This window comes from Paramormyrops kingsleyae, chromosome 6 (assembly GCF_048594095.1).
Source record: "Paramormyrops kingsleyae isolate MSU_618 chromosome 6, PKINGS_0.4, whole genome shotgun sequence".
NCBI classification, from domain to species: domain Eukaryota; kingdom Metazoa; phylum Chordata; class Actinopteri; order Osteoglossiformes; family Mormyridae; genus Paramormyrops; species Paramormyrops kingsleyae.
In genome coordinates, this window is record NC_132802.1 from 4,734,209 (window position 1) to 4,746,030 (window position 11,822).

The 11,822-nt window shown below is 42.5% G+C and overlaps 1 protein-coding gene across 2 annotated transcripts in view; it reads right to left on the reverse strand.

Moving 5' to 3' along the window:
• igsf21b (immunoglobin superfamily, member 21b) overlaps positions 1–11,822 on the reverse strand; it is a 49,227-nt gene extending 37,405 nt beyond the window's left edge. For both annotated transcript variants that reach the window (XM_072713434.1, XM_072713433.1), the window contains exon 1: positions 11,482–11,822. In XM_072713434.1, the coding sequence (XP_072569535.1) occupies positions 11,482–11,548 (67 nt within the window). In that variant the 5' untranslated portion in view covers positions 11,549–11,822. The remainder of the gene's footprint in view (positions 1–11,481) is intronic.

Consider the following 11,822-nt stretch of genomic DNA (forward strand, 5'->3'; position numbering starts at 1 on the left):
CCTTCACTGGCACACACACACGGCAGGCCTTCACTGGCACACACACACACGGCAGGCCTTCACTGGCACACACACACGGCAGACCTTCACTGGCACACACACACACGGCAGGCCTTCACTGGCACACACACACGGCAGGCCTTCACTGGCACACACACACACAGAAGGCAATTTGCAAGTTCCAATCCAGCTTGTGTGCACATGCTTGAACTTTGGCAAGACAGTGAAGAAGCTGGAGGTACCTAGACAAACTCAGAGCACACAAACACACGGAGCTAAAAGCAGGAACTGACAACATGACCCTAGAGATGGGAGGCTGCAGAGCCAGCCACTGAGCCCCTGTATTACACTGTCATTGTTCTGTAATCTTAACAAATCCCCTGTGAACCAAGGCGGGCCGACGTCCCCACAGACCACGTTGCTGTAAGATCTTCCAAGAAAAAAAATGTTTCAAAAGCCATTTTGTCTTCAGTATTCATTAATCCCATGATGCATTTGGAATGTAGATTTACTTTATGACAAAAAAGGCATGATTAAGCTGCAAATCTGCCAATGATTAGGGTGCCATTAACTGAAGGAGCTGTTATTTTTCATTCTGTACCCCAAAGCTATAGTTACTTGACTACATTGTCGAGAGACATTTTAGACGGAGAAGAGTACAGCAGGTTTGCAATGCTGTTCATTTTACTCATTTTACATGCACATTCTTCTCCCCACAAAGGCAGTATTATCCCCAACCTCTGTGTAACCAACTACTCTTGTCTGTTAAAGCAATTATGCTTATTGTCTTTAAAGAAAGAAAGTTTCTTGGTATTAAAATTTGGCGCATTCAAGTCATGAAAATGGGTGCATTAGAGGTTTGAAATTCAAATTTTGAATACTGTGTTGGTGGTACTGGGAGAGGACGGCACAGTGATGAGGCGCAGGATCGAGCAGATGCACCCAGGTGAGACTTTTCCCTGATCCTGGAGGGCGATGGAGAACTCATTTCATCTGTCTCCTTGAGGAGTGTCGGGTTAGTTCGCGCTGCTGTATTTGCCAGTGAAACCCTCCCCCAGGGAGAACAGCCAATCGGCTCCATCCCTGACAGCTTGCATGAAGTCTAAGGAAATAATATGACTCACACTGTTAAGTACGATTTATTTCTGCAAGTCTTTTACAGCTGCCGTCTTTTTTCTGAGTTCCAAGGTCTTAGCGCTCAGCAATAATAACACTTTTCACTTGATTTTAGAAACTTCCATTGCTAACATGCCTGCTCTAATTTAAAGTAATTGCGTATTAATTTGAACAATTACTAATGGCAGCATAGACAGTAGGACCCCTGTACATCATAATACTTACAAATCACATGCAGTAATCAGGCTGTTTTGCAACTAAGTCCCATCATCACGATACAAAACAAATTTCAGACTTGTAGCTCTGAATTTAAAGTCCCACAGTTAACGTTTCTGTCTTGCGGCTCGTTAACAGGCTGCAGTCTCATGCTAATTTACCCGAGTCATTATCAACTCATCTGTGTATCCGACACATGTCCATAAATCCTTTAAATTAGTTTTAATTTACTCTCAACTAAAAAGAAAAAAAATAAATAAACAAGGTATATTATGAATACCAAAACACAAAACATCCTCAGGCTATTAAAAAATCTCATTCTTGTTAAAGTCCAATGACTTCTCTTCTGAATTAAATGTCTGTGAAATATTTTTAATGAATCGGGATCTTGCCTTTATGCATTCACAACAAAGAACAGTCCTGTTAGTGGTTAAAACCATGCGTCTTGTCTGACAGTTTCTCAGTTTCATGTTTATTAGCTAACATAAACACTATAGCCATCGTATTTATTGCAGATTGTTGCCTATTTTATTAAAACTCTTAAATCAGTGCAAAACTTATAACAACTTAAGGCAAACGTTTAAAGCAAGAAATTTGCTTAGCAGACAATACTTTAAGTTGTTTAAGTTGAGTGGAAAAATGGAAAATGTAAATTCAGTCTTAGGTACATAATGGATGATGTTGTAACCCAACTAACAAAAAATATTGAATTGTTTTCCAATGTGAATGGAAAATCAAATACATTAATGGATATATTTATAAGATATACCTGAGAAACATAATTTAAGAAATTATTCAGTCCCAGAACAACTACATATTTTTTTTATCAGTTTTTAAACGACCCGTGGCTTTACTAAGAGCAAATGAAAAGAGAAAAAGAAAAATCTATTTGCCTCTTTACAGTACATTTCCTCCAACTGATCCAAACACACACGCACGTACCTGTCAGACACAATCATTTTATTGTAACTTTATCGCTCACTGTGAACGCTGAATGGGTGGGGCTCTGGGGGGGGCTGAGATCCATTGGGGTGGGCGCAGGACCAACCGCACCCAGCCGTGCCGCTGGGGTGTGAGCTGAGCATTCATTCAGTGCAGTGACGTTAGCTAATGCCCAGGATCTTCTGCATAAAACACGGAGAATGCTCTTCCATCGTGTAGCATGGTCTTCTATGCTAACAGGAAGATAATATTAACCGGCTTATCCATAAATTCACACAGCTAACAAAGGTTAAAAAGCACAGAATGGACCTGGACAACATAATGTCTCTTTCTATCAGCCAGTTGTGGAGTCTGGGATCTTTGGGAGATTTAATAACAATATATTTTACTATAGTTTTAAGAATTTCACCCTTTTAATGAAACGTGTAACATCAGCCAAAAAACCAGGAGTGAATTCAGTTTGAGAGGCACTAATACAGTCAGTTTAAATACCAATGTAACAAAATGAGGTCTGATTTGTACTTCTGATACTTGTATAAAGAGGGCCTGTAATTTGGTATTGGTTATGCAATGGCCCCAGTCAACAGGAAGTGCAATTTCCATTTAGTTGATGAAACAGAAATGACTTTAGGGCAACAAGATGTCCCACATGAGTCGTCACTCTGTGCCTTTCGTGCTGCTAAGTGAAAACACCATAGTATATTTTGGTGTCATCTGTCAGCTATTTCCAAGCTTTATTTTGGGATGTCTGGAGTGTTTCTTAGCAACCTGGCAGGGGACTTGTGTGCGCCATCCAAGATGGAGTGGTTTGGCATCATTACACTGATGTTTGTACTGTTATTGTGTCTTGTAATCAAGGCCACTATGGCTGGAGAATGGGGGGGGGGGGGCACCACAGAAACCCTCAAGTATAAAATCAGCCTCTTAGTTTCTGCATCCATCTCACAAACTGCTGTTCATTTACGGGCCAAATAAATAATCCACTGTAACATGATCCAGGGAGTGACATCGATGGTTTTCTCACATGACAGAAATTACAGACACTCATAAACGCTGCAAATGCGATTAAAGCTTGTTAAAACTTTTCATTAGCTCCACCTGCAGTGTCTCTTTTTCATTTTACGCAGGTGGTGCACTAACTCTTCCACCATATGCTCTGATTTCACAGGCTTTTTGCAAGATTCACAGCTTTCAGGCTTTGCTGTAAACCCAGGTTTAACAGTAAGAGCAAAACAAAAGAATGATAAAACAAAACAACAATCAAAAGCAGAACATTCCACCCATTTGGATATAGAAAATCTAGGAGCTTTATCTCTTATATCTTTTGCTGACCTGAGTGGCTCTAAAGACCAGTCATATTTGCTCAAGATAAAAGAGATTTAGTGCTGCCAAAAGCATTGATGCCTTACACGAAACCACAGGACTCTGAATATATTCAGTTATGTGAATTTTGTTGTTGTGATTTTTTTGTCCTAATCTCGTAGCTCAGGCCTCCAGAACTCTGATAAGACCCGTGGATAAAACAAGGACAGCGAAAGGGTCTGAAATTCATCAGACAACATGGCGAGCGTGTGAGAGCCAGTGAGAAATAAATAAGGTCATGGAGTGTGGGTGATGATAAGGAAATGACCCGTGTTAAAGGGAGCGATCGGGTCCTCAGCAGGCAGCATGGCGGTTAAACACAGGGACTTATATCCCGGAGTCTGCTGGGTCTCGTTCCCATAAGAGCCTCCGCTGAATTTCCCTTGAGCGGGATGCTTAATCTAACTAGTGAAATATACAGTATGGCTAGTCAATCAAGATGATAGCTGCAGCCAAATGGAAGCATGCGAGCCCCCCCACCGAGACAAGGCCAATATTGGGGAAATTGCCGGATTTCAGCAGCCTAACCCACTGGCCTACACTTGCCATGCTGACCTACTCAATTCTCCATCCGTGCTTCGCGAAATCTACAGTGGTACTGAGGAAGTCCAACACGAGAGAGCTTCCATCACAGACTCAACGAGTTATCAGTTCTACATAAACCACCGCAACCACCTAAATATGAAGCCCCTGGAAACGGCGCAAGAATTATACACATCACACAAGCGATATGCTGTTCATGGCTACAGTGTGGCCAACGTTACACATAGCAGATCCCTTTGAAGCCTCGGGTTCACGCGGCTAAGCTGTGAAATGGGAGCGAGCTACGTTGATCAGCTAGCCCTGCCAGCCGCGGAGGTCAGCGGGACGTGCATCCGAGGCCTTGGCATTTGGAGACAGCAAAGCGGCTAGAAAACGCCACAGCCGAACTTCCCAGCAGTCGCTCTCTGGGCTGATGAGCGGCATAAACAACACGGCGGGGGCCCTTAAAGGTTCCAATGGCTCTTTGCTCTCTCTTTGCTTCTCATCTTTATTCCCCGGCTTCCCAAAGACGAGCTCCAGGCATGACAAGCCTCCACAGAGACGGATGCCCCTAGAGATTTTCACTCATAATCTCAGCGGCGCTGCATGGCAGAGGAATGAAAGCTGGCCTGTTCCCAGCTGGGGAGCACAGGAAGCTCCCAGCACTGGATTCACTGCGTAGGGTGAAGCGGCGGCTGCAGGCATTTTCTACACTGCAGGTAAATTCCAAGGTCACGTTTGCATTACATCAACGCCATCGATGAAAAACACATTCTGTCACTTGGCAGCGCGAGTTTCTTCAGCTTTACTTTATACGTGTATTTATGCGAACACGCTGAATATGACAGTAGCATCTCGCCATAGATATTCTTGATATTGATTTCTGTATACAGACACTTCCTGGGTTACGCTGGTCCATGTTACGAAATTTTGATTTTGTGTTTTTCACTTTCAGTACATTATTCAATAAATTACAGGGGATATTCAACACTTTATTATAAAATAGACTTTCTGTTAATGATTTTGCCCAACTGTAGGCTAATGTAAGTATTCTAAGCATGTTTTAAGGTAGGCTAGGCCAGGCTATGACGTCTACTGTAGATCTACTGTATTCAAATTCATTTTCACCTTACGTTATTTTTGCCTTGTAACCTTGGGAGAGGCAGTATAACACATTCACGATTATTATAATAAAACAAACTTTGTTTATAAGCTTTGTTTCCTGTTCTATTTCAGGGTGTGACGCCTTGCTACGTATGACTGTACTTTTAGAGGACAGGTGGCAAATTCTTCATTGTTTGCTGCTATTTTGAACCGAATGACCCCAGTGAGTTTTTCACCAGTCCACTTCTGTCCGGGATCAGCTCACCTCGTTATCGTATGAAAATTAGCCTTGAGAATCCACGGCTGGAAGAAATAAAGCCATTTAAGAGAATAAAAAGAAAAACACCGGTCCAGGTTGTAACTCCGTCTGTGTCCCTTTCGCTTCCTGTCATCATTTCTGATGCTAGTCACCTACTCAGTGTTAGTCACTCTTACAAAGTCAGGTGACAAGGACATTCATTCAGTCCCCCCCGAGCCTTGTCACAGATCACATAAAATCAACGTCTGTTTTTCCTCTCGGCCTCCAGGATGCTTGTCCAGTCCCCGGACCACACCCACAAACCGCACTGTAGCCCTTTCTGTCACCCAGCCCCCTACCCCTTCTCTTGTTGCTATCCCTCCCCACCATGTTGTTAAACACCCCTGCTTTGTCCCCTCATCCCCGTGACACGTGGTACACCCTGCTGTCCAGCCCGGAGCGAGTCTTACGGACATGAACCAAAGACTGTAGCGGAATTGACAAGAATTGAAGGACAAACTTCTGCATTTGTTTACTCTGAAGCTTCAGACCGACCCCCCTGCATTCCGCACACGGCAAAGCAGTAATCTTTAAGCAGAAAGACCCTTCTGTCACATTTCCACAGCATAAGAGGACAAATCTGCATGTGTGTAGGTTAAGAGAGGGAGGATGTAGTGGATGTTGATAGTACTGTAGTTATTAGATGGTATAATGAGGAAATTTGAACCGAGACCTATTCTGTGTGCCCTCAGGTTCCATTCATTCCATTTGAGTCATTACCTCTGTCTTTCAGGGTAATCAGTGTCTTTATTGAATTTCTGATTCTCTATAATGCCATGTCTGTGAGCAAGTCTCTCTCACTTCAGGTATAGCATGACTGTTTTTTTTTTTCTTCTAAGGAATCAGTCCGTTTGTGCTGCATTTCGATGAAGGAGCAAAACGACATGGGAGAGACGTAAAAGAAGTAACGGGAAGAGATGGAATATGGTATAGAAAAGACCCCAAGAGGTGCGCTCTTCTTTGACGGCACAATCATGCGATATTACGGTAATGGAGGCTGCTCCAGAATGTAAAAGCACAGCTGTCATTTACATATTGTTTCATCTTTTCCATAACATAGAGTTATGCCTATGGCAGTCTTATATTCTGGAGATTTTTTGTCATTAGTTTAGTTCAAACAAATTGAACATTATGTATGCATTTATTAAAGATTTGTCTCATCTAACAAGAGCTGTTCAAATTCATTGCAGCTTGTTTGCTGGGAGTTTGATTGGCCACATATCTGTCATAGGGAACTCCAATGCAAAGATTACAGGTAAGGACACAGATCCATACTCATTGACTTTCATTAATTAAGTCTGATGCTTACTACTGGCAGGGAGAAGTTTTTACTCGTTATATTGTATCTCCAGTTTTTACTAATTATATTGTAACTCCAAATATGCTTGGAATGCAGTGTTCAAAGGCTTCCCCTTTACGGTGCAATTAAAGTAAGCTGAAGTGGCCCAGGGGACACCGCAGAAAGAATTCTGCAACACGTCGATATGGAGATTTTTAAACAGTAGGAACGATTTATTAATTTGGTAACCCCTGTCAAGTTGTCCTCCATACAGAACGTAACCTGTGGAGTTAATTCAGCTGGAGATTTTGGAATAAACGGATTATTTGCAGTTACCCAGCAGGTGAAAAGAAAGCATGTAATCTAAATACACGGAGACAGGGATAAGCAGATAGCAGCAGAGGTGCGGAATGCAGAGGGAGTCTGACCCCCCGTGATGCGCGAAACCCAAAAACAGCAATGCCATAGTGTTTTTTTATGAAAAATGTCGGATTGAAATACCATGAGAAAAGGCTAAATACAGCATGTAACTGAATTACATGCAGGTGTTTGCATTACTATTTAATGGCATTAGTGGTTGTAAAATCACCTTGAAGGAACTGTTTGTCTGTGGTGATATAATGTTTCTATTAAATAGGAAATATTAAAGTGATGGATCAGTGTCCTGTCGAAGGTCTGTGCCCCCTGCTTCGCAGCCGGACTCTACTGGGAATAGGCTCCAGATTCACCGAGACTCTGCACTGGATGGGCAGTGGTGGAAAACGGGTGGATGGATGATTGAAAGGACGATTTCAAAGGGCAACAGCAGGTGGTTGGCTAGTGGCTTATCCACTGTGCCTTGTCTTATGTCTTATCCTTTCTGGGTTAGGCTTCCCAACCCGGTCCTTAGGGAAAGACGTGGTCTGTCTGATCTAGATCATGGTTTCCCAGCCGGTGCGGTCTGCGGCCAGTATTCCACCAAGCCGTGGCGGAACGCTGATGGTTTGGTGGAGGGCTTGGTTAATTTTCAAAAATAAACTGTATATTTTCATTTATGTTCAAATCTGAAAAAATGGATATGACATCGCAGATCGATCTGCTGGCAGCCAAACACCTCGCTCCGTTTTAGTCCTACATTTACTAGTCCGTGATGTTTTTATTCAACATAACTAGTCCATGTGCACTGAGAGGTTGGCAGCCACTGCTGTAGACCACCATGCCGTAAGGGAGAGGATGGGAATCACCAACATTTCCATTGTAAAATGCATGAATGGTGCTTTAGAGTTTACACTAAATAATAGGCCCTGTTTCTTATAGCATTGGCTGTGACAGCTGGCTTGACAGTCTTTCAGTCTTGGAGGAAACTTCTCCCCCCCAGTTGTGGCTGAAACATCTGATATCTGTGTATCTGCTTCACCCCATGATTCTTAGCGCAGAACTTGCTTTGTTTTTCTGGCAAATAGAGGAAGTCACTTTAAAAGGTACTCTGGTCTATCGGGAATTGCTTCAGGATGGTAGGAGGCTCATACATTCTAGATGTCAGCTCATGGACGGATAACACCGCAGACTCTAATCCAGGAGTAACCACAGGAGCAGATCTGAACCAGCTCCTCTGCAAACCTCCGGCGAGCCAAAAGAAGCCTTATGCTGAATCCAGGGGCAAGAATAGAGCGATTCACCTACATAATGCGGGAAAAAGCAGCGGAAGACAGAGGGGACTAATGACTGTCAGTCTTAGGTACCTGAGTCACGACACCAAGGAGTCACTTGTGGCTGGGAATCAATCATGCATCCCTGATCGACTCAGACAGCTAGAGATCCACGTCCCTGAACCCCAGGACGACTTGTGTCGACTACAGTCATAAAAACGATGTTATATACCACACTTATCCTACCCTGACTGTCTCTACCATCTGTTCTGCACTTCCAGGATATGTTAGCTATCTTCACTTGAAGTTTCTCTCAATGGCCCTTTCATAAATCCATGATAAGTCCATTTAAAAATCTTCATACTACCCTTAAATTATTGGGAGTTGGTACTTATTTGTGCTGTTGGGTCATCACTGATGCAAACTGCCACAAATCGTCTTATAGCTCGACTCAAGGCAGCGGTTTCATTTTGTCCTTGACAATTTGACATTAAGTGTCAAAGAGGAGAAACCCTCATCTTATCCTTACCTGACAACACTGTCAACAGTGACTGGCAGCCATGAAAGCCTGTTCCTGAAGTCGTGAATGCTAAGCTGCGTATACTAACGCTGGAGTCATATAATAAGGAAAGCCATGCACACTTAATAACACTTCAGGCTCTTCATGCGCTGACGTTTCCTACGTGTAGTCGTCTTACAACACCATTTCACAGCTGCCTGATTAACCCCGAAGATTACCCCGTGCATTGTCTAAGGCTCCCAAGCCGTTAAGATCAATTATTTTGCTGTAACAATAAGTTACTGAATTCCTTCAAGGTTTAGAACTTGCTCCGCTTATAAATTAGGCTACAAGTGATACTTTCTCATTTTCACAGATCCTAGAAGTCTATTTTTTTTAATAGAACAAGGAGAAAAATGTTAATCAAATGTTATTTTAAGAAAAGGCTAAGAACATTGTTTACCATGTATTTTTTTGAAGGTAAGGAAAATATTCTGATAAATTGTATTAGCAGCATTAGGTAAAAGGTTCCAAAAATGAGTAGTACCATGATGGACTCGTATCCTGCTCACGTTCTATGTTACCCAACATCATATGTGTCTCTGGCAAGGCTCCAGATCACCATTTAAAGGGTTATCACCATATAAAGGGTCATAAACCTGCATGGAGATTTAGCCAAAGGCACAGTCTGGAGAAGTTATACATACAAATGTGCTGGAGCAGCTACTGACAACCTACTCTTGTTTGTTAAGGGTGAATGAAATCAATGACGGTTATGGGCCACTTGCACCCTACAGGCTTATAGTACATTAAAACTCTATAAGTACAGATATATAACTATATATATCTGTCAATTCATCTCTCTATAACCTTGTACCCATTGACTGGGCAATGGAGTTCATCCCAGGAATACAGCAGTGAAATCTGCAAAAAACATGGGGAACATGCGAATTCCTCACACAGTCCAGGAGCTGCCCTTGCCGGATGTATGCTAATCGCAAATAATATATTCACAGATTCACCACCTATTTTTGTTATTCAGTAAAAAAAAAAAAAAAGGAGGAGGCTGTGTTCACCATTAATGTTCTGCCAGATAGAAGGACATTGCTGAGCTTAACACAGAATGGCTGCTCATCAAATTGTTACTGGGATAAAACATTCTTGAAGAGTTGCACAGCATACGTAGAAAGAAGCTTCTGGAAATGGGAAAGGAGAAGCGTTTTCAGAATAAAATGGCCTCTTACAGCGAATCATTTCTAGCTGCTGCGCTCCTCAGTCAACAATCGGCCGCTGTTATTTTGAGACTCACATTATACTGAAAAGCGGCGCTTTTTAAAGTACAGCAGATAATCCAGATATATGCGTGGGAGGAGAGTGGGGGGGTGGGGGGAGGCTGGTTGTTTGGGGTCTAACAGCATCTTCCATTCAACTGATTAATGGACAAATGGCAGCTGCCCGGGATCTGTACACATCAGCGGAGTAAGGCAAACTTGCGGCGTCCAGAGAGGATGACAACTGCAGAAGCAGCTTTAAAGTCTGCTGCTACTCACTGCCGGAGCACTCGACATGTCTACTTGGTCCTCAGTGCATACCAAACTTCAAAGAGGAAGAGAGGTGGGAGAGGAAATACTTTTCTTATCCAAAAGCTGCAAGCTTATTTCCATATCTGCAATCGTGGCTCAGAAAAAGAATGAAAGGCACTATAAAAGATGTTTTAAATGTTCCTGCCCTTTACGGTGTCATTTCAGATGCGATAATTACAGTTATTCACCAACCATATCTGAGTCACTTTGATTACTCATTCAACAAAACAGACAGTATAAAATGAAAGATTATTTTATAATAAAGGACAATAATAAAATTAGACGACAATTATTTATTACTTTTCATATAAAGCGGAATGGCTGGTGGGAGAGTGACAGCAACAGCGTGTTTTCAGCCCTTTACCGCAGTGTAACCAGGAACGGCTTCGGATCAACTGACCACAACACGCTGTGCACTTCCGATATGCTGCAACACCAGCTCGCAATTACATGCAGAAATGACATTTTTAAATAGCAGGGGGGCGAATCGCGCTCCCCCATGCACTAGTTGCAGGATCTCCGATAGAGGACGAGTCCATACCACATCGTTACATTTATAATTTTATCATCCTGACAGCAGAACATACATATTGTAACCCGTCAATCTGGCAGTCTGATAAAAAAAAAAACAAGGATAAAAGTTCACTGGGATACATTTCGTATATGCACAGTATACGGCAATTAACAAACGAGGCGCGAGATGACAGGTTATCAGAGGCAAAAGCACTGTTATGTTTTTATAACGTGCATCATTGGTTTAAACACGTTCACACTGCAGGGAGCCCCGGAGAAATTAATTCAGGAAATAAACGTTTCTTTATTCAGCTATAAAAAGAACTGGCAAGAAACCTATTCTGCGCTACAAATGACACGGAACATCAAGGAAACAGACTCACGTCTGACGAAAACCATTACAAAACTGTGTGACTTACCGACAGCTCTATCCATTAGTTCCACGCACACGAGGAGCCGTAAAGAAAAAGCTATCATCCTCTCCATATTTTGTAATCAATCCTTTAATTGCTCTCCATTCTTTGGCTGCTTGTCGTCCGCCACTTTAAAGGAGGGAAATTAGGTAGTCCGCATAAACTGCTCATTGTACAATTCAAACAGGGGCAAGACAATAATATATCGAGATACATAAGTAATCATCTACGTCAAATTAAATTGTTAAAGCGTGGACTGATTTCCCCCCAACATTTCGGGAGTACTATAGCAGTTCATACTGGCAGGCTCCCTCTCCGTCTCTCTCGCTCTCTCTCTGTTAAACACA